We start from the raw sequence: 22,809 nt of genomic DNA, 5'->3' as shown, positions 1-22,809 counted from the left end.
TCCAGTGTCTAATGATTTTGTAAATAAGTTTACGAGGGGTCCGCTAATCTGTTCCCTACACTCTTTTAAGACTCGAGGAAAAATTTCATCCGGCCCTGGGGATTTTGTATTCTTTAGTTTATTTATCTTCTTAAGAACATCCTCTTTTCTGATAGTGATATTCTTTAATTTCTCTTCTTCCTTTCCCTTAAATATCAGTTCCACCTCCGGAATTTCATCGCAAATTTCTTCTGTGAAAACTGATAAGAAGTAGCTGTTCAATGCTTTGCTTATTTTTTCACTGCCATTTATCAATTCTCCCCTCCCTGACTTTAAAGGCCCAACTTTGTCCTTGACCTTTGTCCTATATACCTCCGATCGGCGGAGGAGTGTGGACCGCCACAGGCAGCGAATCAGATTAGAAACGAAAATCATGTTTGAATCTATAGGAAAGATTTGGAGATCCTATAATCACATGGAAAGTCACATTTAATTCATGTGCAGAGATGATACATTAATCCGCGCTGGTGACCTTAAGCTGCAATTCCTTGGGATGTGGTCGTGAGTAGCGGTGTTATGGCGCGGATTACTCGTGTTAACTTATATTGAACACTAATTTTTTTTTATTAAGATTGCTTACCTCAAATTCTGGTAAAAATTACTTTAGGTATCAGTATCACTTCTAACCTGCCAGATTGAGAACAATGTCGCGTCGTAGTCAACCAACCTTCAGTCTGATGTAAGGATGTCAAAGTGTGTTTTCCGGACGAGTGCATTACTAAGGTTGTTACGCGTTTAAAGATCTTTGTTGTTGAAGCGCAGTAATAACATTATAAAATTAACAACAACGGAGGGTTATTGTGATCCTCTAAGGTATATTGATATACTGTATGTACACGGTATCATACGCGCCTTCATGGTGTTAGTTAGAATGTGTCTGCCTCACCAGAGAAAATTCACATTGTTTCCTTGTTGAGTCATGGATCAGTGTATATAAGGAACATTATTTATCACTCCCATTGTGTTGATTATAAGAATAACATTATAATAGCGAGACAGTCAACCTACCTCATAGCTAACTCACGGAAATAAAGCAAGCAAATCTTCACTGACTACCATAAAAAAATATATGTATAAAAAGATAAATAGATTATATATACATAAAAAAGGTATCGAGTTTGTTAAAAAAAAAAAAAACTTAGATGACTTTATAATTTATCCTGGTCTTCATCAACATATCCCTACCCCCTCCAGCCCCAACACATCCCCCACCACCTCACCACAACCCCCCCACCCAAAAACGTCACAAGGTTGGGGTAAGGGTGCTTGACGGGGCCCAGCGACTTGGCGAGAGGAGATGGGCCGACAGTTCCCACTCCTCGCTGTCGACCACGAGTTCTCCCGGGTTTTCCTCCTGCACCAGTCACACACACACACACACACCAGGTCAGAAAGTGTTTTTATTTCATTTTCTTGAACTATACTTCTGGATATTTTTTTTTTTTATAAATACTGGTAATCTTAATTGAATACATGTTTGTGTGTTGTTGTAATAAGAATATTCACTTATAAACATTATTATCGAGATTCCATTCGCTTGTCATTCCCGTATGTGACTTTCTATAATGATTCGCAAAATAAAAAAAAAAATCATATGAAACAAATAAAAAAAAACAGGAACACAAAAGGATATATTTTTTCTTCAGAATGTTGTAAAATTTTAACATAAAATATACTTCTTGGTCGTACCCTTTAACACACCTGACAACATCAAGAATAAAAACTAATAAATTTGACCTATTTGAAAAACCAGAGAATTTAGAACACACACATCCTCAGACATTTATAGTTATTAAAACACAACAATACATTATGGCATCAACAACACTAATTTATTGAGTTGTAATCTGTTGTTGTTGTCTTATGCAATACTATAAAGGCTATATTGTGATCTTTACTTAATTACGGGTTACATACCTACGCATACAATAAGTCATTTTCGTTTTATAAATCTAATTAAACCTTATATACGTTGCTTATTACCTGAACAAACAAGCAACAACAGTATCAATCAAGAACTAAACCCTATGAGAACGATGGTTTAACAACTTGAGGACAGTGGTTTAGAGATTTTAAGGACGATGGCTTAAACCAAACAATAAAACAAAAAAGATTTCGAGTTAATTAGAAGTTAGTAAGATTTAATTAGTTAGTACTGTAGTTAGTTCGTCAATTGGTTTGTTAGTTAAGGTCGTCTTGATCGATGAGGTCACCCTTGTAACTGGTGGTGTCCTGTGCATCTTCCTAAGTTCGTCCTTGGTGTAAAAAAAACCCTCTCAATAACGGACTTCTCAATAAAATAACGGATACAATAAACCCTCAATAATGGACTTCTCAATAAAATAACGGATACAATATACCCTCTCAATAACGGATAGACCTTGCAAGAATTAGTCCAGTATTAGGAAGGTTTACTATACAAAATATTAATCACCATGATGCTATTAATTTTTTTTACTTATTTACAACTCACAATCAGTCAAGCGTATACGGTAACCCCCCACCCTACCCTCCTTGTTGTTACCACTTCACTGTTTGGTTATCTTGTATTGCAGTGTCACTATTACCGAGCAACACACACACACACACACACACACACACACACACACACACACACACACACACACACTCTATCTCCCCCCCCGCAATCACGAACTGGTCACGCTGTCTCGTTAAAAAAAAAGTGTTGGTAATTCTTGTCTCGCTGTCGTTATCTCTCTTCATAGTCTTTTTCTCATCCATTGCTCTGTCATCCACCGCTTTGCATACCTCTGTCATCCACTGGTGGCATCCATCAATCCACCTACTTGTAGTTGAATTCTAATTGGTGTCAAAATTATGCTGTGATTATACAGTATTCCAATCTAAATCTGATCTTTTAGCCAATCAAATCAATGATCGTACAAACCAATCAGAATCCGGGGTTAGGGTCTCTATGAGTGGTCAAATAAGCTATAATAGGCCCTCAATCTCGAGCTGACCTATATTTGGTATTAGTATCCAACCTTAATAGGGGCCAATTACAAAAGATGATATTAGGTTAGGTTAGGTTAGATTAGAGTCTATTAAGATTACCGGCCATTTAACTTACACCTAGTCGACAGTAACCAACCATGTCCTTTAGCGCTTAGTGACAAAACTTTCAAACGATATATCTACCTTTAGATAACGATAACTTACTGATTTCTATGAGTATGATAACTAAATATCTTCAATAACATGTCTTAAATAACTGATATCACTTACTTGTATGTATGTTTGGAATGAGTTCAACATTATTCAAACTACCAAATGATTTAATGTACACGAATACTTTGGTGACCCCATTACTAAAAGTCAGATGGGTCAGGGGTGAATTGTTTTAATATATTTTATTTTATTTTATAGCTAATCATTTTTTTTAGGGTTACTGATAATGTTTATATACCGGAGCTCAGGTATTTTATTACTAATTTACTACAGAGAGCAAACTGGATATTATATTTTAACTTGTTTTTCTCAGTCATGTTTTATTCCTTATTATATATATATATGGAACTCCCTCCCACCCTGCCAGAGCTTCCCCCCACCTGCATCTACCTAACCTGCAGTTTAAAGATCACGAGTCTAAATATCTTTCATATGCAAATCATCTCTATATCGCATCACGTGCTCTTGATCACAGCCACGTCATCAGGTACGGGTCAAACTTCTCATGTGACTATCACTTAAAAGTTTAACCCTTTCACCGCGTACCACACATTTGGGGTTAATATATATGAAAAAAAAAAGTAGTTATGAGCCTTTAGGAATCAGATTACATGTCAGGTTAAAGAAGAGTAATCTGATTGAGAGTTCCGCGGGAAGGTAGACAGAGCCATGGCCATCAGAAACACAGTGACACTCAGAATCTTCTAAAAAAAAAAACACGACAATTGATATCATGTCTTATCTGATGTACTAGACCGGCTGCTCACTGTATAAACGAGATCTAGAAAACACAATGAAAAGATCAATATTTCCCTCATTATACATCCTCGGATATGACACTTCCCTCATTATAGACCCTCGGATATGACACTTCCCTCATTATAGACCCTCGGATATGACACTTCCCTCATTATAGACCCTCGGATATGACACTTCTCTCATTACAGACCCTCGGATATGACACTTCCCTCATTATAGACCCTCGGATATGACACTTCCCTCATTATAGACCCTCGGATATGACACTTCCCTCATTATAGACCCTCGGATATGACACTTCCCTCATTATAGACCTTCGGATATGACACTTCCCTCATTATAGACCCTCGGATATGACACTTCCCTCATTATAGACCCTCGGATATGACACTTCCCTCATTATAGACCCTCGGATATGACACTTCCCTCACTATAGACCCTCGGACCCTCGGATATGACACTTCCCTCATTATAGACCCTCGGATATGACACTTCCCTTATAGACCCTCGGATATGATTGACCTCGGATATGACACTTCCCTTATAAAGACCCTCGGATATGACACTTCCCTCATTATAGACCCTCGGATATGACACTTCCCTCATTATAGGCCCTCGGATATGACACTTCCCTCATTATAGGGCCTCGGATGTGACACTTCCCTCATTATAGACCCTCGGATATGACACTTCCCATTATAGACCCTCGGATGACACTTCCCTCATTATAGACCCTCGGATATGACACTTCCTCATTATAGACCCTCGGATATGACACTTCCCTCATTATAGACCCTCGGATATAACACTTCCCTCATTATAGACCCTCGGATATGACACTTCCCTCATTATAGGGCCTCGGATACACTTCCTCATTATAGACCCTCGGATATGACACTTCCCTCATTATAGACCCTCGGATATGACACTTCCCTGATTATAGACCCTCGGATATGACACTTCCCTCATTATAGACCCTCGGATATGACACTTCCCTCATTATAGACCCTCGGATATGACACTTCCCTCATTATAGACCCTCGGATATGACACTTCCATCATTACAGACCCTCGGATATGACACTTCCCTCATTATAGACCCTCGGATATGACACTTCCCTCATTATAGACCCTCGGATATGACACTTCCCTCATTATAGGGCCTCGGATATGACACTTCCCTCATTATAGGCCCTCGGATATGACTGAATGGATAATATCATCGTCTAGGAATCTTGGACAAGGCTAATCCACCCCCACCCCCTCCCCCCTCAATGACTGGATAATTATGGGTAATCATTTGAGGTGACGCAGGAATGACAGGCAGGATTATAATGACCACGGTAATGTAAGATGATACGCCACAATGTTTATTAATATATATTACGTGGGATCATGTGATGGAGGGGTGACTGGCGCGCGCGCGTGTGTGCGTGTGTGTGTGTGTGTGTGTGTGTGTCGATATTCTTCTCACTTATCACCTCAGAAACTCATAGTTGTTGACGCCTGATATTTTTTTTTTTTACACAGTCATTTGTTTCTCATATACTATACAGAACACAATACAGGAATGGTATAGATACAGTTTTTTTATATTACTTACACTTAATACTGTTTATGTTTATCATATATATAATGCAGCGTAAAGTTTATACTACAATGTACTTACACCTGTATAGAGGTTTAAAACTAACTATAACCAGGACCTTACTCAACCATACTGGATGAGTGCATGGATAGTCCCGCGTTCCCTGTCTTGGTTTATTATAAAACTGAACAGCAAAAGAAACGGCGATTTAGTATTATTTATCTATTAATCTATACTGAGAAAGTGAAATAATATTGATGTATTTTTCCAGTGAGTGAGAGTTAAGTGAGAGATGTGGGTGACGCTACTGCTGGGGGCGCTGGTGGTGGTCCTGGTGTACGCCATCACTCACCAGCCAGACGACCGAGGGATGCCACCAGGACCGAAAGGCCTCCCTCTCGTCGGTAACCTCTTCGACCTTCTCTGGGAGGACTCCATCCATTACTTCAGCAGGTGACTTTTTTTTTTAACAGTATGGACGAAGCGACTGAAATCTGAGGGGCCAATGTCTCGCCAGTGGAGGGAGTAACTGGGAGAAAATATCACTGGTAATACAGTAAGTACTTCCTGAGAGCCTTGATACAAGTTTTCCATTTTCATCTCTTGCTTGAAGGTTTAAACACGTTTTCTTTTTAATTTCCCTGAATTAAAAGCGTCATCTCTGATGGATAAAGAACACCGAGTGACGCAATGTATGTTGGAAAAAAAATCACAAAAGAAAAACATACCTCAAGAAGTTAAGGTGGATGTATTACTTAACAGGTTGGCTGAGACCTATGGGCCACTGTACAGCGTGCAACTGGGTCTGCGTCGTGTGGTGGTGATCAACTCCTCCCACTGGCTGACTCAAGCCTTCGTCAGGCAGGGCGACATGTTCAACCACCGACCCAGGGGCACCGTCCTTAGCTTTATCATGGGCGGTAAAGGTCAGTCCTAGACCCAGGTGTTATGTCTAAATGTTTGCTTTGTTTATTTTATTAACTTTTATTAACTAACATTCAGTTGGTTATGTCCGTAAACAAGAGGTTTTGGGGGCTCTGTTTTATCGCAGTCAATGTGCAGGTATCGCTGACTCAGAGGACCGGGTGTGGCGGGAGTCTCGACGCTTCACCCTCCACGTCTTGAGGGACTTCGGCATGGGTAAGAGCTCCGTCGAGGCTTACGTCAACCGGGAGCTGCACGACTTCCTGGAGGCCACACAGGTTTGTCGGCAATATTAGATGTCGCATTCTTTTGTTTTTCATTCAATTTTAGTTTCCTACGAGTGGTTGCGTACAGTCCTATGATGTTGAAGAATGAGACGACAATTTGTAGAAAGAGAATATATATAATTAAATGATGTTGATTATATTAATTTGACAGAAAAGGGTTGGCCAGCCCTACAACCTGCACTACGACCTGGCCACCTCCGTCCTCAACATAGTGTGGCACATGTTCGCGGGTGAGAGATTCGCCATGGGAGACAAGACCTTGAGATGGATCGTCGACTCAATAGAGAAGTCCCTCACGCTGGTGGAACAGGGAGGCTTCCTTAACTACACTCCTATGCTGCAGTAAGAATAAATATCTTTTTTCCCCTGACTTCTATTGAAATTCCAAAGTTATTTTAAACAATATGAGAACATTTCCTTACATTATAGGTTCGTAGGAACTTTCATGAAGCCAAAGGCAGTGAAGGTGGGGCTCAACGTGCAGCATCGCCTCAATTACATCACTGAGCTGATTGAGAAACATCGAGCTAATTTGGACAATCCAGAACGAGGTTTCGACTTCATTTACCAGTATCTGTTGGAACAGCGGCGGCAGCTTCAACAGGGCAAGACAGACACCGTCTTCACCGGTAAGAGAAACTAAAATAACCCCGTAAATGTCATAATACTTAAGCCCTGATAGGCAAGTACAAATAAGACACCAGACACACCAGCGGTAGACCTTGAGGGGTTTAAAATTTACATGAAAAAACTGACCTGGCTGTGAGAATTAGCGTCTACTGCATAAATACCTTAGGAAAGTTTGGCCATTGAGAAATTAGAATAACTTACCCCCTGGTGTCATCAGGCAACGTAGACAAGTGATCAATGTTAGGAGAAGCTATGACGAGTAGGCAACTGTGTGTGTGTGTGTGTGTGTGTGTGTGTGTGTGTGAAAGATAAAATATGATGCAAACTTCACCGTTTATAATCTAGAAAGAAGATAAATAGAAGAACGAAACGAGATGAAAGTGTATAATGACTTTGCACTGCGAGACATACACGGTAAACACACCTTGACAACACAATGTTTCAGAAACTCACCCTTTATAACCTAACTAAGACATCTAACTCTAACTCTGACTCTACCTAAGACATCTAACTCTACCTAAGACATCTAACTCTAACTCTGACTCTACCTAAGACATCTAACTCTACCTAAGACATCTAACTCTAACTCTGACTCTACCTAAGACATCTAACTCTACCTAAGACATCTAACTCTAACTCTGACTCTACCTAAGACATCTAACTCTACTAAGACATCTAACTCTAACTGACTCTACCTAAGACCTCTAACTCTAACTGACTCTACCTAAGACATAACTCTGACTCTACCTAAGACATTTAACTCTAACTGACTCTACTAAGACATCTAACTCTAACTGACTCTCTCTAACCTACAGACATCTAACTCTAACTGACTCTACCTAAGACATCTAACTCTAACTCTGCTCTACCTAAGACATCTAACTGACTCTACCTATATCTGACATCTAACTCTAACTGACTCTGACATCTAACTCTAACTCTGACTCTACCTAAGACATCTAACTCTAACTGACTCTACCTAAGACATCTAACTCTAACTGACTCTACCTAAGACATCTAACTCTAACTGACTCTACCTAAGACATCTAACTCTACCTAAGACATCTAGCTCTAACTCTGACTCTACCTAAGACATCTAACTCTAACTGACTCTACCTAAGACATCTAACTCTAACTGACTCTACCTAAGACATCTAACTCTGACTCTACCTAAGACATCTAACTCTGACTCGACCTAAGACATCTAACTCTAACTGACTCTACCTAAGACATCTAACTCTAACTGACTCTACCTAAGACATCTAACTCTAACTGACTCTACCTAAGACATCTAACTCTAACTGACTCTACCTAAGACATCTAACTCTAACTGACTCTACCTAAGACATCTAACTCTACCTAAGACATCTAACTCTAACTGACTCTACCTAAGACATCTAACTCTAACTGACTCTGCCTAAGACATCTAACTCTACCTAAGACATCTAACTCTAACTGACTCTACCTAAGACATCTAACTCTAACTGACCTTCAAGTTACATCCCGAGTTTCTTCATCACAGACAACCAACTCAAGTGGCTGGTGAGCGATCTGTTCATCGTGGGTCTGGACACCACAGTCACCACACTCCGCTGGTGTTTCCTCTTCCTCGTCCGTCACCCAGAGATCCAAGACAAGATCTTCCAGGAGCTTGAGGCCAACATCGGCGTAGATCGCTTGCCAACGTAAGAGGGTTAATCCTTAATACTGGGAGTCAGCATTTTATTAATAGGTTTCAATCTACTCGTACAACATAATTTAGTTCAGTACCTTTAAGTGATTCCTCTCGGGTAGTTGATATCACAGGTACAGTCAGATATTTAATAGTAAAAGATGTAAATAAAAACTACAAGACTGGAGGATCACTATAGCTTTGTGGGGTCACTTTACCTAATGGTCACTAAAGGTTTTAATCTTCCGTCTCAGCTCCGTAAGCTATTAATTCTGAAATTTACTCAGTTCAGTAAATCAAGCAATAGTTTACAATGTACTATATAACTACTGCACTTCTCTTATTAATTTGCGTTGACTAATGAGAAAACGAGTCCTGCCTCTCTCTCTCTCTCTCTCTCTCTCTCTCTCTCTTAAACACGTTCCTCACTCCCCCAGGTACGAGGACCGCCTGAGGATGCCTTACACTGAGGCCTTCCTGACGGAGGTTTTTCGTTACGGGTCCATCACGCCTCTCGCCCTCCACGGCAACCCAGAGGAGACAACACTGGGTGGGTACCGCATACCCAAGAGGTCCTGGGTCATCGGCAACATTTGGGGTATTCACTGGGACAAGAAGGTCTGTTGTACTGCTCTCCCAAGTGGAAAGTTGTGTGTGTATTGTCTCTTAAGAAGTTGAGTTTAATCTTTCACCATCAAGCTTGGACGTATAATGTTATGTTTTTCATCGGCATTATCCCCTTTTGTCTCACCTGTGTTTAATGACGTCTGATGTGTGCAGGTGTGGGGTGATCCTGAGATCTTCCGACCGGAGAGGTTCCTGAACGAAGAGGGTCAGCTGATTCGCTCGGAACACGTCTTGCCTTTCTCTGTTGGTGAGTATACGTGTGTGTGGGGGGTAAAAGACTTCATTCGACACTTCGATTTATATTTTATGGATAAATATAACACGAGGTTTAACTGTTAACGGGCCCTTGATATAACGGACTTTCATCTTTATATAGACCGTTAAATAGAGGTTTCACTGTACTAAGAATAAGATTTTTTTTCACCACAGGTCGCAGAAACTGTCTGGGTGAATCACTGGCACGGATTGAGGCCTTCCAGTTCCTGACGGGGATGCTGCAGAAGTACGAGCTTGGTGTTCCTGAGGGCAACACCAAACCCTCGACCAAGTTCCACTGTGGCGTCACCCTTAACCCTTGCGAGTTTGAGATTCTTCTTACTGAGAGATCTGCCCAAGCTGGCTAGACTGTGTGTGTGTGTGTGTGTGTGTGTGTGTGTGTGTGTGTGATAGCAGTATAGAAGTAACTGTTATCCAACACCAACTTCACTGGCTCGGACACGTCATAAGAATGCCTGAAGAGCTTCAACCAACTGCATGAGGGTCGACGTTTTACTGACGGCCCACAGAAACGCTACAAGGACCAGACTAAGAAAGCAATGAAGAAAAGTCAAGAACACGTCTACCTTGTGAGCAACGTCGAAGGAGGCATGCGCGTGTGGCCTTGTCTCCGCCCCCCTACCCAGACTATACAGTACATGGCCTGTTTGTAATAAGCAGTGTGTGTCAAGGACTGGACGCTACAGCCATCATAGGACTCACCAATAAACCAGAAGAGGAAGTAATCATCGCACACAATGGACTACCACAAGTAAACAAGTATGATAGGGGAACAATGGCTTTATGAATGGCAAGATTATTTAGAAGGACTCGAAATGTTGATTAATTATGATATGTTAACAATACAGTATTTTGTCAGTCTGTTGTAGGAGGAACCGTTTTATTGTCATACACACACACACACGCACACTTGCTCAGGGGAAGTCCAAAAGTTTACAGCATTTGTTAGGTAAACATATTTGATATGTTTGTCAGACGGAAGACTCTCTGACTCGGTTATAAGCAGTAATACACGGACACCATAAAGCCACCCCGAGTCTGAGTAACTTGTTGAGTCATAGTAATAATAAGTGGCCGAGTGGGTACAAGTTTTGCCTCCCGCCCTGTGGTTCGCGCCCGAGGCATCCTGAGTTAATTTAGTAAGGTGTTATTAGGACTGCGACGTGCGATACAGTCATTTTGTCATTGTCTTTAGTTGGGGAAATAAAGACGGTGGAGGTCAACGCGGCCAAACTGCCTCCCTGTGCACCAGTAACGGGACGTGGGGTCTAAGGGGTCCATTTGGATCTCCCATAGATGATTCATGATGGTGCTGAAGTAGACTCTAGTTGTTGAGTTACTTACTTTCTCATGTTTTCGTAGTATTATTGTTCGCTTTAAGAAAAGACCTACAGTCAGGAGATACAAAAGTAAGACAGGTGTACCTACAGAGTTACGACTGTTGGCCATACGTTAAGGCCACACCTGCTGTACGCCACACTGTGTCTACTGGCGGCTTGGACTACATAACCATACCTCGAACAACCAAGCGAATAGTTTCCGTCTGTCACCGCTTCAGCCTCTATTGTAATCCTGTCTTATTTACATCCCCGGAGTCTGTATTCATTATAAGATATTAATATATAATTCACCATAACATTCATCAACATTCATCATTGATTCATTCAAGGTCAGTCGGTTGCACTGTACCTGACACACACACACCTGTACAGTCATCCTCGTGGCGGGAACAATAAACAACGACTCACATAATTATTTCCTCTTCAGTCACATCAGAAGGAACTGGATAAAATTTTTCCACCAATCTCATCACAAATTTACCCATCAACCTATAATTACATTTTACTGTCGGGTCTTGTAACAGCAGCCAGTAGCGTCAGTAAAACAGGTTCTAAAATATGAGTTAACGCCACGAGTACTAGTCAACACTGAGTCACTGTATCACGTCAATGGGTGAATCTCCTGTATATCGTGTGATGGGGTCATGGCTGCCAGAGGATGAATCACCTTTACCAATTCACACAGCATCTTTATCATAGTCTCATAAATAGCTGTTTTAAGATTCTGTCACACATCAAAGCTTAATGTTATGTATGTTCAATTAGTATGGAAGTCATATAGGCTTTTAATCACATAATATTATTGAATCTTCACGTAAATAAACTTGTAAGTATAATGTAATTGATGATCTTCCTCCTGGCCAAAACAATACGCTAAGTCACTGTATAAGAAATGTAGACTTTACCTCACAAACCTCTCACGAGTTCAGGTGTAGGGAGCAGGTATACCTATATATCACCTCACTATATACCTGAGTGATTGTTGTAGCTCAAATATATTCACAAATAAAACTAAAAAAAATCTATGAATAATTATGTAAAAAATTTCTTATAAACTGATGTACTTATATACTCATGAGGTGTATCCTAATTAGCTAATGAGGTCAACCTTTGTAACTTGACCCAACCTATGTGGTGGGAACGAGAGATCATAACCTCCTCGATAAATGTAAGTTAAGTGAAAATAATGTTAAGTTAGGTCGTTATATTATTCCACGAGGATCTAAACACAAACTTAAGGTAGAGGTTGTAGATGACTATTGCCTTATGTTAACGAGTTTTTAATTATTTACTACGGAGTGAAAATAAGTTGATATATGAGTAGATCTTCTGTAGGTGACACAGACAAGACTTCTTCCCACTCCTTCCTCCCCCTCTTCCCCCTCCTCCCCCTCCTCCCTTCCCCCTCTTCCCCCTCCTCCCTTCCCCCTCCTCTACATCATCTCAGCCTCACAACAAAAGAAACGTGATGAAGAACTTCCCTTAATTACAAAAGATGGAACACCTTTTTTTAATTAACAATGACTGGAAAACTTAAGCAATAATATAACTTCCTAATGCTCAGGACAGACGTAACGCTTAATTGGATAATAATTCCAGGAATATCTCGTTTCATTCGACCATCGGTGTGAATGATCTCAGGTGCAGCGGGCCAAGGTAAGAATGACAACATTTTCCTCTCTCTGTACAAAGGGGTGAGGTGGGGGGTGAGAGGGGGGGTGAGAGGGGGGGAAGGATTTAGATCGTAAACAAAACAAGAACCTGGTTTAGCTATTGTTGTTTATGTTACAGATTTTTGTTAACGATAGTACATTAATTATATAAGAATGAATTGAATATGGTTTGTGGAGACTCTGGGAGCAATACAATGATACAATAAGACTCTGAGAACAATACAATGATACAATAAGACTCTGAGAACAATACAATGATACAATAAGACTCTGGGAGCAATACAATGATACAATAAGACTCTGAGAGCAATACAATGATACAATAAGACTCTGGGAGCAATACAATGATACAATAAGACTCTGGGAACAATACAATAAGACTCTGAGAACAATACAATGATACAATAAGACTCTGAGAACAATACAATGATACAATAAGACTCTGGGAACAATACAATGATACAATAAGACTCTGAGAACAATACAATGATACACTAAGACTCTGAGAACAATACAATGATACAATAAGACTCTGAGAACAATACAATGATACAATAAGACTCTGGGAACAATACAATGATACAATAAGACTCTGGGAGCAATACAATGATACAATAAGACTCTGAGAGCAATACAATGATACAATAAGACTCTGGGAACAATACAATGATACAATAAGACTCTGGGAACAATACAATGATACAATAAGACTCTGGGAACAATACAATGATATACCCACCTACCACAATTACTACCACGACCACTCACAATCAACAACTACTCCCCTAAAAGAACCATCACTAACTACCTACCACAATTACTACCATGGCTACCACAATCACCATTTACCCCACAATAATAACCACCACCACAACCAACCACAATTACCACCCTACTACCACCACTATTATAACTCCAACTACCTCTACTGGTGATTCTCTACAACTACCACAATTTCTACAGCCTCTATAAACTACTAGTATGGGAGTGAGGTGGTTCAGATGTTTCCCCGAGCAGAAAATACGTGGCGTCATGAGTCGTTCTACAGCAGTTCCATCTGGTCGGGATATATAGGCAATTTTCAACCACTCTGAACCGGGCTGAGAAGCGGCACCTCAATCATGGTGGTTGTATAAATTAGTTTATTTTCTGAGTGTTTCGAGTTTATATCATGTTGTTTGCTGTATGTGTTTATATCATGTTGTTTGCTGTATGTGTTTATATCATGTTGTATATAAGTATGTACTGTATGTCAGCTGTAGTGAGAATACTGCAGGTGTAGTTTTAGGCGCATTTAACTCAATATGTACAAGACAGTGAAGGTAACCATTTTTTTTTTAAGTTCTTATATAAATATCAACACAAGGAGCTCAAACTTACTTACAGCAACCGTAGTCCTCGTGCTGGTAAACAAACGAATCTTTACCTTAGCAACGCGTCTCTTCATCACCGTTGCAACGCGTCTCTTCATCACCATAGCAACGCGTCTCTTCATCACCATAGCAACGCGTCCCTTCATCATCATAGCAACGCGTCCCTTCATCAATCATCACCTTAGCAACGCGTCCCTTCATCACCATAACAACGCATCTCTTCATCACCATAGCAACGCATCTCTTCATCACCATAGCAACGCGTCTCTTCATCACCATAACAACGCGTCTCTTCATCACCATAACAACGCATCTCTTCATCACCTTAACAACGCGTCTCTTCATCACCATAACAACGCATCTCTTCATCACCTTAGCAACGCGTCTCTTCATCACCATAGCAACGCGTCTCTTCATCAGCAACGCGTCTCTTCATCACACATAGCAACGCATCATCACCTTAGCACAACCGTCATCACCAGCAACGCGTCTCTTCATCACCATAGCAACGCGTCTCTTCATCACCACGCAATCACCTTAGCAACGCGTCTCTTCATCACATTCTTCATCAACGCATCTCTTCATCACCAGCAACGCGTAACAACGCATCTCTTCATCACCTTAGCGCGTCTCTTCATCATCAGCCTTCACGCGTCTCTTCATTCATCACCTTAGCAGCATCTCGCATCTAGCATCACGCGTCTCTTCATCACCATAACACGCGTCTCTTTATCAAGCAACGCTTCATCTTCTCTTCATCACTCTCTTCATCACCATAGCAACGCATCTCTTCATCACCTTAGCTCTTCATCACCGCGCATCTCTTCATCTCTTCATCACCATAACAACGCATCAGCAACGCGTCTCTTCATCACCTTAGCAACGCATCTCTTCATCACCTTAGCAACGCGTCTCTTCATCACCATAGCAACGCGTCTCTTCATCACCATAGCAACGCGTCTCTTCATCACCATAGCAACGCATCTCTTCATCACCTTAGCAACGCGTCTCTTCATCACCATAGCAACGCGTCTCTTCATCACCATAACAACGCATCTCTTCATCACCTTAGCAACGCGTCTCTTCATCACCATAGCAACGCGTCTCTTCATCACCTTAGCAACGCATCTCTTCATCACCTTAGCAACGCGTCTCTTCATCACCAGAGCAACGCGTCTGTTCATCACCATAACAACGCATCTCTTCATCACCTTAGCAACGCATCTCTTCATCACCATAGCAACGCATCTCTTCATCACCATAGCAGCGCGTCTCTTCATCACCATAACAACGCGTCTCTTTATCACCTTAGCAACGCGTCTCTTCATCACCATAGCAACGCATCTCTTCATCACCGTCTCTTCATCACCACAGCAACGCATCTCTTCATCACCTTAGCAACGCGTCTCTTCATCACCATAGCAACGCATCTCTTCATCACCTTAGCAACGCGTCTCTTCATCACCATAACAACGCTCTTCATCACCATAGCGCATCTCTTCATCACCTTAGCAACGCGTCTCTTCATCACCATAGCAACGCATCTCTTCATCACCTTAGCAACGCGTCTCTTCATCACCATAACAACGCGTCTCTTCATCACCATAGCAACGCATCTCTTCATCACCTTAGCAACGCGTCTCTTCATCACCATAGCAACGCATCTCTTCATCACCTTAGCAACGCGTCTCTTCATCACCATAACAACGCATCTCTTCATCACCATAACAACACATCTCTTCATCACCATAACAACGCGTCTCTTTCGACATATGTTAACTCTTTTTCGTCTCAGGAATTAAACAAAAAATATTTACAACAGGAAAAAAAAAAAATATTGAAAACTAAACTATTTTTTTTCTTACATTAACAAGATTGAATAAAAGATGTAAAAAAAAACCCACAGCGTAGTATTATTATTATTTTTTGGTGGGGGGGGGAAGGATACAGGAGGAGGGGAGAGGGGGGGAAGGGTTAAATCCTACCCAATCCTCAACAAGCGGCTTAGATACTGCTTGGGGTAAAGTGGTGCGTCACCCTCATCCTTCAACATGGACCACACCAACCCAACACTCTTACACCCATTTACCTGTATTAATAATGAAATGTTTTGAATCACAGGTGTGTACTTTGATTTATTTTGGGTGTGTGTAATAGGTAAGAAGGAAATTAGATGCTGTTATCCTCATTATTAAAAGTATGTAAGGAAATAAAATATATTCCAGGTGTGTGTGTGTGTGTGTTCTTCATGGAGAGAGAGAGAGAGAGAGAGAGAGAGAGAGATGATGTGTATCGGGAAGTTCCATGAAACATAAAACCAACCTGGACGACTCTACCAGGGACAAAGACGATCAGTATCTACAGGAGGGTCATCGTCAGGAGCAACAAGGTGAAGAACATAACACACCGGACGAAATATCTTGACAACCCTACCGAGACAAAAGGAGTCGTAGTGTTCATTGTGGAATTCATCGATCACCCTAACTAAGACTGGTAGCCATACACTTTCCCTGAGTCTTTATGGCTTTTAACGACATGAATAACCCCAGCTATGTGTGAAGTGAATGCTCAAGGCGTCTTTACTGCGTCTATACTCATAAGGTCTTCTTTCTTGGTTTATTATCTACCATCTTCACTACAAACAATGCCTCACTGTAGCAGACCATCTCACTCACTATCAACAGTATACAGTGAAGCTCGTGTCAGTGATCTTTAAGAGGATACATTAGTCCTGTAGGTTATAAAACAGATATAATGAACGGCTAAATGATGTACTGTAGAGATGTAAACAGCTATATGGTGTACTGTAGGGGTATAAACAGCTACATAATGTATACTGTAGGGACGTAAACAGCTAAATAATGTATACTGTAGGGACGTAAACAGCTAACTGATATATACTGCTTAAATTTGATCTCATTAAGGGATTATTATTGATAGATAGTTTGCTCTTTGAATCATCCATTATTTGTAATTTATGTTTGGGACTATAATTACAAGATGTTTTTTTTAGGATTACTAACTGTTCTTGGATTTACTGTTCATATACGCTAAATCTAACCTAACTAATACCTAAAATGCTTCTTTGATTGACGTAACTATATCGTCATTCACTAATTTATTTCATTTCTGTAAGTTATTTATTTCAGTGTGGTAAATCGTAATATTTTCCCCCATAATATAAATTAATGAATGGATAAGTTTTCTATGTAAATATATCCAGACTTTATTTAGTTGTGTTGAATATTATTTGTTACAGAACCGTCTGGAGGTGACCTATAAACAGAGACCTTCCTGGTGGGGGTGTTACGACGTGGATCGACCTTGTCCTTTAGTTATGCGTAGGAACCCGGAGGAGGAAGAGGAGGTAGGTGTGTGTCTGCTGGGAGGTGCATAACATCCCCAGGAGGAAGAGGTGGATTATGAGCCTTATCTGCAGGGCATCCAGTGGGGCAAGAAGGTCGATTTGCTTAGGTTAGGTTAGGCTAGGTTACTGTTAGGTTAGGCTAGGTTACTGTAAGGTTAGGCTAGGTTAGGTTAGGTTAGGTTAGGCTAGGTTAAGTTTGGTTAGTGTTAAGTTATTCAAGAGAGAACCGCAAAAAAACAATATTCATTAATCTTTACGCTGAACCTATAGTTGTGAACGTGTAATACTGAGAGGTACTACACACACACACACACACACACACACACACAATACATTATAAACTTTATCTCTATAACGTAAAAGACAAGATATCGAAGAAGAAAAAGATACCTAAGATACCAGGAAATTCAGTCGTATTTTCCTATAGATGAGAAGACCAAAGGCACCAGCAACAGCCTTCCAGACCTTCCTCACCCACAGACCAGAGAGGGACTAGAAAGACCATTGAGCTGTGAGATGGTTGTTAGGTCACGTAAGAGTTGATATACAAGCCCCTCTTATCCTCCTCTCGCTGGGGGGGGGGGTGTGAGTGTGTGGGGGAAGGAGGAAGGAAGGGGGAGGGAGGAGGCGGGAGAGGGGTAATTGTGTTGAATAGAAAGTTCATAAAAAAGAAACCAATAACTTTCCATTGTTGGTAACTTTACAATACTATGGGTGATAAGTGAGATCGTTAACTGCTGGTGCTGCCTCCTCGGAAAATGAAGGTATTCACGTGATAACAAAGCTAATCCCTTGGCACTGTGGAGCATCAAGGAGGGGGTTTGTAGTATAGGAGTGTTGCTTAAGCCCTACAGAACAATACAAGTGTTAAGGTGGCACATACTGTACAGCACCCTTCTCTCTCTCTCTCTCTCTCTCTCTCTCTCTCTCTCTCTCTCTCTCTCTCTCTCTCTCTACGTCTCGCCTTGTTTACAGAAGCTACACTGACTAACTTCATAACACGAGGATAATTAGCCAACTTGTGTTCATAGACGCTGGTGTTTCAAGTTATATCTTTTTGTTTGAGTGATGTTGATGAAAGTGGTGTTGAGATTCAGAGGGTGTTTACCGGAAGAGGAGGAGGAGGAGGAGGGAAAGAAGGAGAACAACAACAACAACAATAAAAAACAATAATAATAACAACAATAAACAACAACAACAACAACAAAGAAGAAGAAGAAGAAGAAGAAGAAGAAGTAATATAGCCAGTCAGAATACAAAGAAGAAAATAATATAATACTTGGTTCCGAGTCATGGCGGGAACATCAAAACAACACCAAACACTCAGTAAATTTTCTTCTCATCGACTGTGCGGGCGGGAGGTTGTAGGGTTTCGTGATATTATGTTGTCTAGCACTCAGGATGGATGGAAACTCTAGGTGGTGGTTTTCTTATATAATATAAGTTATATGGTAGACAGTCTGGTGCTGGAGATGCCGTGTGGTGAGGAGCTGCTCAGTAGACACGTTCGGTGAGTAGCGTGTTGAAGGAGGTAGATGTGCAGGAGCTTCGTTAGAGAAGATGTTGCCTGTTGCTGGCCTCCAGGTTGAATGAGAGCTGGACAGCGAGGAGCTTGCTTGGAGGAGGTGTTGCGTGTTCAGGAACGTAGAGTAGAATGAATCTCAATGGAGAGACAGAGCTTATATACACAGCCGCCGGAAGTAAACCGTGGGAAGTCGCCGGTTTCTTGACTCCGTTGCTCGGGAAGACGTGGCTGGTTGCTAGGATACTGTGGCATTGGAATGCAGCTACGCAGTTGTAGGGGAGACGTCCACTACAAGGTGTTTGGCCAGGCGGATCTATCAGGCTCATTTTATCGACGGTAAAGAGAGAATGTCTTAAAATTAACATCAAATTTGCACTCGATCCTGATGAAAGGTTGGGTTTGAATCGTTTTCTAATTACAGGGCGAGAATAGATTGAGGTATTGGATCCTATAGTGGTGGGTAGTTTAGGCGTCCTGTGATGGTGGAGGCGGGGTGGGGGGGGTGGGGAGTTCATTATGTGGAGTTTATTGTGGAGCTTCACCCTTATTAGTCTGGGAAAAGTGGAGATTTTAAATAGATTTCTTGACGCACACATCATGGGGAATTATGATAAGCATAATATTTTACGTGTGTGTGTGTGTGGTGAGTTGTAAAAGCCACGCACACAATGAGGGACGAAGGCACAGGTGAGCTGCTTGGAAGGCTCATTAACACGTATTTTACACACTTCACTCACACCTGAACACACTTCACTCACACCTAAACACACTTCCTCACACCTGAACACACTTCCTCACACCTGAACACACTTCACTCACACCTGAACACACTTCACTCACACCTAAACAAGTCACTGTCAAATCTTTTATCTCGACAGGGAACCAAGACGCAGAGCTTTCAAGAATTCACAAAACAATTTCTTCTCTCCTATACCAAGACAGTGTCCTTTCATCATTAAGTTCAAAAGACGTCGATTTGGTATTTAATATTTAAAATAGATCCTCAACCCCCACCTACACATTGATGAACTATAAATAACATAGAGGTGTCTGAGTATATGGATGTATTTGACTAAGAGAATATGTGGTTAAACTTGACGGGTAGAAGCGGTGTATATACATTAGTTTACAAAGGGTGGATAATATTGTCGGTGTAATAAGTTATATACCAGCCATAATCACTCAGCTCTCATAAAATGTCAAGGTTTTATCAAGTTACATCTATAATACTAATGTGAGGTGTCTGTCTGTCTGTGAGTATCTGTCTGTTTCAGCCATAGCTCCAACACGGAAGCAGTTTAGAGACGTAACACTTTACACACATATTACACGGGTCATAAAGTCGTGCTCCCAGCCTGATATATTACCGCGGCGATTGTCAGGGAGGGAACTGTGAGTCAAGACTATAATATACCATACCTCACCCGTGGGAAGCCGGGCACATTTGCTGGTAGTAAATGTAAATACAATATCAATACTGCAACTATACATGGCATCAAAACACAAATATGCCGTCATAACACACACACGGACCAAGCAGCGGACAGTGGGTGGAAACACACTGTTATAACTGAAAACGTCTATTGATCATTACTTAGAATCCGCCAAGAGGGCAGCCAGCAAGGTGACCTTTCAGCGCTTCCCACCTCCCTCCACACACACACACAGACACACACACTAACACTCCCTCCTCCACACACACACACACACACTAACACTCCCTCCTCACACACACACACACACAGACACACACACACAGACACACAGACACACACACACACACACACACACACACACACACACACTAACACTCCCTCCACACACACACACACACACACACACAGTGGCCAGACATATGGCCACACACTCCACTACGTCCTCGACTGTGTGAAGATAGAACCTTTAGGGACAGGTCCAAGCACACTGTGTGTGAAATGGCACAACACTTCATCTCTAATGGCAAGAGTCGACATATTAAGATTGTATCCACTTTTTGCACTTAGTAACTATATCAATTCTCATGTACAGAACCAAATACGCAATGTGCTTGAATACCTCTCACGTAAATGTGAATAACAAAGTGTGAGGCCAGACATACTGCCTCACACGCCTGTACTCACGCATTTGTGAATAAGTTACCCTTTATGTATAGAACTAAACAAATAATGTAAATGAAATACTGTGTAACATTCAGTGCCATAATATCCTGACAACGGGGTTAATTATTATGACCCTTTGTAAACTCTACTCTGTAATCCTTTTGCGCTACCGCTCACAGGATGAGTGTGGGGTGCACAATAAAGAAGCCGCTGTAAGCGGCAAAATCAAATCAAATCACCAAAACTTCCTCCACACACACACACACACACACAGCATATAAAGTATTTTGTGCTATTGATAAAACAATATTAACGACAACAATAATAATAATAATAATAATAGTAATAATAATAATAATAATAATAATAATAATAATAATAATAATAATAATAACAATAATAATAATAATAATAATAATAATAATAATAATAATAATAATAATAATAATAATAATAATAATAATAATAATAATAATAATAATAATAATAATAATAATTATAATAATAATAATAATAAAACCATCAACCCCCTTAAAGCACTGAGCTGTGTAAGGGCTGTTAACCGTGATGAACTTGGAGCAGAGAGGGACAATTTGCATATTGATATACCTGCGACACACACACACACACACACAGGTTACGGTTGCCGGCAGAGAAGTGTGTTGCTAGTTAATATGCCATCGTCAACAGTACTTTATAATAGCTTCCGTGTCACCGTATAGCTAGTAATGATAGTAATAGTAATAGCACACAAACTCATCACAAATCCTGGATATTGAGGTGTGTGTGTGTGTGTGTGTGTGTGTGTGTGTGTTCTCCTGTCACATCTCTCCCGGATGGATACATATTTTTTTTCAATCATCAAAAATATTCATGAACATAACGCTGGCGGCTTAACATGGTGTCTCCCGTGATGATGTAGTCGAGGAGGAGGTGGTAGGTCAAAGGTCGAGGGTTCAGGTCGAGATTATAAATTTAGCTTCGGTTCTTTATTGGATTTAGAGCTCTGGGTCGACAGGGGGGTGGTTAAGTGGATCTGACTGAACCGTTCCAGGCTGGTGAACTGGAAATTGTGACCAGGTGGAGATATTGCAGGCCGCTCTAGTCTTTTGTTTAAGTGTCACCGCGTGTATACAATCGCTGCCAGAGAACAAGTTATATGTTTATATTTGTTAATCTTAAGAGTCTGATGGCTATTATTATCTTCAGATCTAACAGTGTCTTGTGTGATCAGATTAACAGGACATTGTAATTTTTGGTTTCTCACATAAATTTGAATAAATTATGATTACAAACTTTCTTCTAATTTATCTTTAAGTTCAAAATATTAATCAGATTCTTGGTGACCTTTACACACACACACACACACACACACACACACACACACACACACACAGATAAGTAAGTTTAGGTATGGTGTGGTGGGGTGTGGTGTAGAGTG

The 22,809-nt window shown here is 40.9% G+C and overlaps 1 protein-coding gene across 4 annotated transcripts; it reads left to right on the top strand.

Moving 5' to 3' along the window:
* Window positions 1–1,317: 1,317 nt before the first annotated feature.
* On the top strand, window positions 1,318–22,166 carry LOC121866452 (cytochrome P450 2U1-like). 4 transcript variants are annotated; one of them, XM_042366131.1, is made up of 11 exons: window positions 1,318–1,419; window positions 5,843–6,028; window positions 6,338–6,501; window positions 6,638–6,777; window positions 6,938–7,128; window positions 7,216–7,415; window positions 8,939–9,101; window positions 9,526–9,706; window positions 9,869–9,962; window positions 10,145–10,377; window positions 22,149–22,166. In XM_042366131.1, exons 2-10 carry the CDS (start codon window positions 5,868–5,870, stop codon window positions 10,336–10,338), a joined length of 1,488 nt encoding a protein of 495 aa, XP_042222065.1. In that variant the 5' UTR covers window positions 1,318–1,419; window positions 5,843–5,867; the 3' UTR covers window positions 10,339–10,377; window positions 22,149–22,166. The 4 variants fall into 4 exon arrangements, with proteins under 4 accessions (XP_042222065.1, XP_042222064.1, XP_042222063.1 ...); XM_042366130.1 differs by lacking the exon at window positions 22,149–22,166 and adding an exon at window positions 16,603–16,620; XM_042366129.1 differs by lacking the exon at window positions 22,149–22,166 and having other exon boundaries at window positions 10,145–12,524.
* The last annotated feature ends 643 nt before the right edge of the window (window positions 22,167–22,809 follow it).

The sequence above is a fragment of the Homarus americanus genome, unplaced genomic scaffold (assembly GCF_018991925.1).
Source record: "Homarus americanus isolate GMGI-L3 unplaced genomic scaffold, GMGI_Hamer_2.0 scaffold16430, whole genome shotgun sequence".
NCBI classification, from domain to species: domain Eukaryota; kingdom Metazoa; phylum Arthropoda; class Malacostraca; order Decapoda; family Nephropidae; genus Homarus; species Homarus americanus.
Note: the sequence above shows the minus strand (reverse complement) of the source record. Positions and strands in the feature narration are given on the sequence as shown.